Source organism: Vigna radiata, chromosome 6, assembly GCF_000741045.1.
Source record: "Vigna radiata var. radiata cultivar VC1973A chromosome 6, Vradiata_ver6, whole genome shotgun sequence".
NCBI classification, from domain to species: Eukaryota; Viridiplantae; Streptophyta; class Magnoliopsida; order Fabales; family Fabaceae; genus Vigna; species Vigna radiata.
Window position 1 is genome coordinate 25455213 of NC_028356.1, and position 6257 is coordinate 25461469.

A 6257-nucleotide genomic window follows, 5' to 3' on the forward strand; every position below is an offset into this window, starting at 1 on the left:
AAGTGATAATCGATTATAGCTTGTCCATAATCGATTATTCCAATTAAAAATACAAGGTTTAAGATTTTCCTACTACATCCAAACTCTACAAGTTGCTTTTTAAATAAATCTAATGTTCTCTTTAAATAATACTTCTTGCAGCATCATCAAAACAATTCTTCAAGTTTTACCAATGCTCCTTATTGGTAACAAAATTATGGCAGTGATTTAAATCAAAACTACAGTTTCAAATAAAGATGTATTCTTGTATCCTTTTCTTCCTTCATCACTTGTTCACCAGTTGTATTAGGTGTTGAACTTTTCCCTAATACACACCATGATTTTTTTACAAGAAATTCCAACAGCAATAGCAATTTAGAAACAAATATAAACACGGACAACAAAGTAATAGAGATTGGAAAAATAAGCACATGTTAGACATGTTAATCAAGAATTTCCAGTCAAATATAGCTTAAATTTATCAAATGATCTCCCTCCCAATTTTAGCTTTATATGAGCAAAACTTTGATCCATTGTCATCCTAATGAAACTTTGTACAAAATTCTCTGCTCAGGCTTGATATTATTAAAGTATTAGCAAATCAATCAGATTGATAAACCAATTGAATTATAGAAGAAAAGTTATAGCTCAAAAGAATAGAGAAAAAACATAAAGTAAAAAATCATGAAAGAATCTTTTGCTTGACATGTAGTGCCATGACACCAGTTGTGAACTGAGTCGTTGGATGAGCAGAAACAGGTAACGCATCAATTACCTTATAAGCATAATCTGCAATAAAAACTAATTATAAATCCAAGAATAAACACAGACTCAAGTACACAAGAAACAAGCCAACAAATTTTATGTTAAAATCTTCTAGACACATCTTGAGTGACATTTGAACAAGAGCAAAAGCAAAGGGTGAATGTTTACAACCCAAACAAAATGTAACAAAGCATGTCCATATATTTTACGCAACAAGCAGTTACAAATGTACAATTCGTCAAAAGAGAACCAAATATACAAAACAAAGACAATTGAGATGCAAGCCATAAGGTTCCTTTGCCACCACAGTTCTAAACAACACACATGCTACCAATATAGAATTTAAGTTATAACCATATATATAATCCTAAGCATATTATCATGCCCTAATAATGTTGTGTCAATTCACTTAATTGAGACAAACCATTATACCGAAATGATGAGTAACACATAGCTTCAAGATAACCAAGTTATGACAGAAAAAGAAACTGAACCTAGGATAGTTGCATGAATTCACAATTCCTAGGATAATGAGTCAACTTGCTCTTTGTTTGGTATCTGTGACAAAGTGTATGAGTCAAAGATTATACAACATAATTTTAACTGAGAGCAGATATTAAAACACCTTGGTACAAGGATTATGCTACATTATGTCACAAAAAAACAAAGTTCAAAGTTGCACCTGGAAGCTTTTTTTGGCATTCAGGAATGGACATTTCCCTAAAGCGAATTCCCTATAAGACATAACAGGTTGCTCTCAGAGAACCCTTTGGTAAACAGTAAACATTAATAAAAAAGTGCTCCAATAAAGATTTTACAGATTGATCAAATTAGTCCAAAGCAAGAGCTAAGCACTTTAGTAATCCTCTAAAGTGTGAAGACTGAGTTAATTTAGATATTTACCTCATCTGGATCAACAGCTGACCTAAGCCACACTAAAACTGTCATTCCTCTCATTCCGCCGAGTACCTTTCAATTGTGACAAACAGGTGCTCCAAAAATAAGTTAGTCACAAGCTTATTGAGAGGAGAAAGAATGACTTTCAATGTCACTAGTAACTTTAAAAGATATATATATTCAATAAAAAAATCTTAAATGCCCTATAAAGTATTTAACAAAAAATTCAAACTTTTCACCAATAAAGTACATGCAGGACGAAATGTTCAACAAAAACTTCAAAAAACATTCAACTTTACCAAGACAAAACCTAAATGCTCAAAATTTTTTTAAAAAAATTAAACCCACTGAACAAAAGCTAACCAATAGCGAAATAAACGGAAAAAAGCTTCAAAACCCAACCTCCAATGACGTTTTCTGGCTTGCAGTGACGGTGAACGTCGGAACAGTTGCGGTGAACGACATGCCTCCGACGAACTCCGAACTCCTCCAACGATGACAACGGTGGCTGGTGGGTGAATGCGATGGAGGAGGAAGAGGAAGACACTTCACATACCTGTATTACTGTCACGTGTCTAGTGTAAAAAATTTGTCATTTAAAGGTGTCAAAGTATTATTACCCTATAATATAACCTCACGTACCTTCTTCCTGCCAACACTCCGTTCAGCAATTTTCTCCATTGCAATAATACCTACATTATACCAAATAAGGTATCCAAAATCAGATAACACGAAAAAAAAAGAACAACTCCAAAATAATAAAAAAAAATTGAAAAAAATTTAAAACAAGTCAAAATAACCGAATAAAAACAAAGAATAACCCAAATGAATCGACTGAAGCTAAAAACTTACGTCAATAGAGTTTCGACCTTCAACTGTGCTTCAAAACAGAAATTGCAGCAAAACCAACTGTGAACGACGGTTGAAGGCGAATGGCGAACGATAACAGTTGAAGGTTGGATGTACAATAGTTTTTTGTCACAGTCAATGGTGACCGATAATAAATTCTATAGAAAAATCTTCATAAATGCATAACTTTTCTGATAAACCGATAATAAAATAACCGAGTTAAAAAAATGGGTTATCTGATTATTATCCTTCTCCATTCAGCAGATAGTTAAATAGTTTGGAAGATAAAAATAATTTCAAACAAAAGAAGGAAAAACTTTATTTCTCGATGGTAGGATAACGAGCAAAGGACCCTGACAAATAATAATAGCAACAACAATTTTAATATAATTAAAGAAAAGTATTTTTTAATATACTTAAATTTTTTACATTCATTTTATATTATTCTTACTTACTTTTTATTTATTTATTTTTTTTTAAAACTACAAAATTTTAATCATTTTATCCTAATATTCTGTGTCAAATTAATGAAAAATTATCATTATTACTTATATTTAAAATAAAGAAAAAGAGTATTTCGTTTACATTGATATTACGTACAGAGATGATGGCACAGAGTCGTGTCAGAAAAATGAAGATTGGGCCCTCTGAAGTGGGTCTTTGTTTTTGGTGCAGAGAGAAGTCAGAATTGGTAAGTGCCAATAATTGCACTCTATAACTCACTAACACTAACAAGGAAAACATCATTCAGTTTCAACATTTCCTCTCTTTTCTTTTTCACCCATTCGCAGTAAATCTACGCTGTGTGTGCTTAGTTAATACTTATATCAAATTTTCAACGTAACTTTTAAGTTTCTGATCAGAGTTATTTTTTAATGTAAACTTTTGAAACAGAACTCTAATTGTAATCAAAGAAATACGGAAATAAAAAATAGACAATGTTACTATTTAATCTTTTGAAATTATATGTCACTAAATTTAAATAAATTTTAAACATAACAGCACGTCTTATTCCTTAATTTAATTATTACCTTTTGATACTTATATTTTTATTCTTATGTATATCTTATCATGAATATACAAAATTACTCTTAATTATTATTTATCTCTCTTTGAAATATATTTTCATACACTGAAGGTTTAAACAAAAGAAACATTTTTTCTCCGTCAACTTGTTTGAAACTTTAGATATTTTACACTTAAAAGAAGTTTTCTTAATACTATTAGCTGAAAAAAAAACTTTATTTCATATAATAACTACTCTTCTTTTCTTTTTTATTTGAAGAGTTTCTATATATAATTGTTCACACTTGTGTGTAAATATCTTTCTTTTGTCCGAGACTTTTCTTTTATTACATCTAACTTGTAATGCAAATAACACTTTGTTTCTCTTAAAACTTTTATATTATTATATCATTGATAACACCAAATTATGCATATAATAATATTAAGAAGAGTTGGTTTATTGTGTCATAAGGAATCTGGAAAATCTATAAATTGAGTCATGTGAAGAGCATATAATTTAGCAAATTAATTTTTACTCTTACGTTATGCACGCATGTATATTCAATGTTTTGTATTATGCATGTCTTCAACGTTTTTTTGTTGTACATGTGTATGTACTTTCAACATTATTTTTCTTGTTTCTTTGCATGTAATATAACGAGGTTTGTGTGAGCTCTTCTTGTTTTTGTTTTTTTCACAAAGACATGCATTTTCTTATAGGTATTCGAAAAATATTAATTAAAATCATGTATTATCTTGATTAAATTGTGTTGATTTATTAAGGTTATATTGTTAATCTATAATAAATTTTTTACATGATCCTACAATATATATATATATATATATATATATATATATATATATATATATATATATATATATATATATATATATATATATATATATATATATATATTCATAGCTCCGTAGGTGTATCGAATCGTACAAGTAATATAAAATGGTAAGACCAAGTATTGTGTCCCAAGAGACTCTCGGCATTACACAGTCGTGTGATAACTCAATTAATTAAGACTTAAAGAAAACAATATCATTGGTTTCAAATGCAAAGACAGAAAATTAAATTTGAATGCAGTTTGATCAATTGCGCAGAGTAACACAGAGATGAACGAATGTTGTTTGTAATATGAGATGAGTATGTTATTGGGTTAGATTTCACCAAGTTCACTCTCATGTATATAAAAATTCTTCTTCATGCATTAATGTTAACGTCACTCACTAAATAAGATCCCTCGGCGAATAAGTCTGTCCTTAATTACCAGTTCATACAATTCCTAGAATTCCTAGTAATTAATTGTGAAGATCAAGAGCTTATAAGACGACCAAGATTCATACCCCCATCCCTAGGAAATACTACTATTGGGAGTAATTCAACAAGAACCTAAATTGTAAGGAACCTCCCGGCACTGATGCAATTCATATATCATGCTATGAATGAGTTAAACAAAACAAGTGTTGTAATAGATGAACAACAAATAGAGTTTAGTTCACCATAGTCATGGTGAAACTAGATGAACAATGAAGAAGAATGAGATAGAAAAACTCTAAAAATTGGAGATGGAAGCTCCTGCATCCAAATCTGCCTCTAGAGAGTGAAGAGTGTGTTGATGCGCTCCTTCTGCCAAAGATACAAAACCCAGGGCATCTGGGTCCTTTAAATAGAGTCGAATCAAAACAGAAACAAGGTTCGACCTATGTCGCTGGTGCTCAAGCGCCCCACTTAGGGCGCCCGGGCGGGGAACGGTGGTTCTTGACGTTTGGGCACCAAAAAGAGGCGCCCAAGCTTCGTGCTTCTGACACTCAAGTGCCCAAAAGGAGCACCTGGCGGTGTGCAACACTCTTCTAGTGCTTAAGCCTCCAAAAAGGGCACCAAGCTTCGTGCATTCCTTCCTTGTGGTGCTTTTCCAAGCCTTTCTAAGTTTCATCTGCTTGGTACTTCATCTCTGATTTCCGTATTATCTCATTTCCTGCCAAAACAAGGAAATTTAGTCATAAACTCATTAAATTCAACCTCAACTCTCTTATTCACACAACTTAATAGAAAACATGATTTTAAGCAAGTTTCTAAGTAAAAAAGAGTGCATTTAATGTCAAAATCACATCACAGATAACAGTATTTTCAATCGTTATCAATATATATATATATATATAATAGTGTATAAGTAGACTTTATAAATAAAATTTAGTTATTTTAGTAATAAAAGCTCGAATTATACATAAAAAATTAGTTAATTCAATTTCATTTTCATAAAAGCTATTATCTCTGTTAAAGTTTTTTTTTTTTTTTATTTTCTTTCTTGTATAATCTCTTTAAGATTATGACCAATCTAAATTAAAGTATCATAATGCACCATAGAATTCTTGAAGTAAAGGAAAACAATTTTACACCATCAAAATATAAATTAAAGTAAGCTTATATTTTGTTATTTTCTTGAGTCACTTTTGGAGATATACTTTTTTGAAGGCAAAAAATGTGATTGCATGTGACTCTTTTAGATTCAAGATGAATATTTGGTTGTGTGTGATTATTAAGATGTGTTAAGATCATTGATTTGAGTTTTGTTTTCTACAAGTACAATGTCTTATGCAAGATAGAGTTTATCCAATTTAGCTCAGATAAAAGCCAAGTCTAGGTAAATGAAACTAGTTTATTTTTATTTTTAAAGTTGTAAATGAGTTTGTGCATATTATTTTTTGTGGATTGTAAAGCATGAGTGGTGTTGAAATTGATCTTGGTTCAGTTT

At 30.6% G+C, this 6257-nt stretch overlaps 1 protein-coding gene across 2 annotated transcripts; it reads right to left on the bottom strand.

The window, feature by feature from the left end:
- Positions 1-466: 466 nt before the first annotated feature.
- Positions 467-2785, bottom strand: LOC111241807 (citrate synthase, mitochondrial-like). 2 transcript variants are annotated; one of them, XM_022781698.1, is made up of 6 exons: positions 2494-2785; positions 2284-2333; positions 2044-2197; positions 1648-1713; positions 1427-1478; positions 467-768 (listed from the first exon to the last, which is right to left on the bottom strand). In XM_022781698.1, exons 3-6 carry the CDS (start codon positions 2104-2106, stop codon positions 662-664), a joined length of 288 nt encoding a protein of 95 aa, XP_022637419.1. In that variant the 5' UTR covers positions 2107-2197; positions 2284-2333; positions 2494-2785; the 3' UTR covers positions 467-661. The 2 variants fall into 2 exon arrangements, with proteins under 2 accessions (XP_022637419.1, XP_022637420.1); XM_022781699.1 differs by having other exon boundaries at positions 2044-2205.
- Positions 2786-6257: the final 3472 nt, after the last annotated feature.

What these genes read in the sequence shown, in the direction of transcription:
- LOC111241807 (XM_022781698.1), bottom strand. Translation starts at nt 2,106, where the DNA reads ATGTCGTTCACCGCAACTGTTCCGACGTTCACCGTCACTGCAAGCCAG. An exon ending in GCCAGAAAACGTCATTGGAG is followed by an intron (nt 1,714 to 2,043) that starts GTTGGGTTTTGA and finishes CACAATTGAAAG; the next exon opens with GTACTCGGCGGAATGAGAGG. An exon ending in ATGCCAAAAAAAGCTTCCAG is followed by an intron (nt 769 to 1,426) that starts GTGCAACTTTGA and finishes TTTTTATTGCAG; the next exon opens with ATTATGCTTATAAGGTAATT.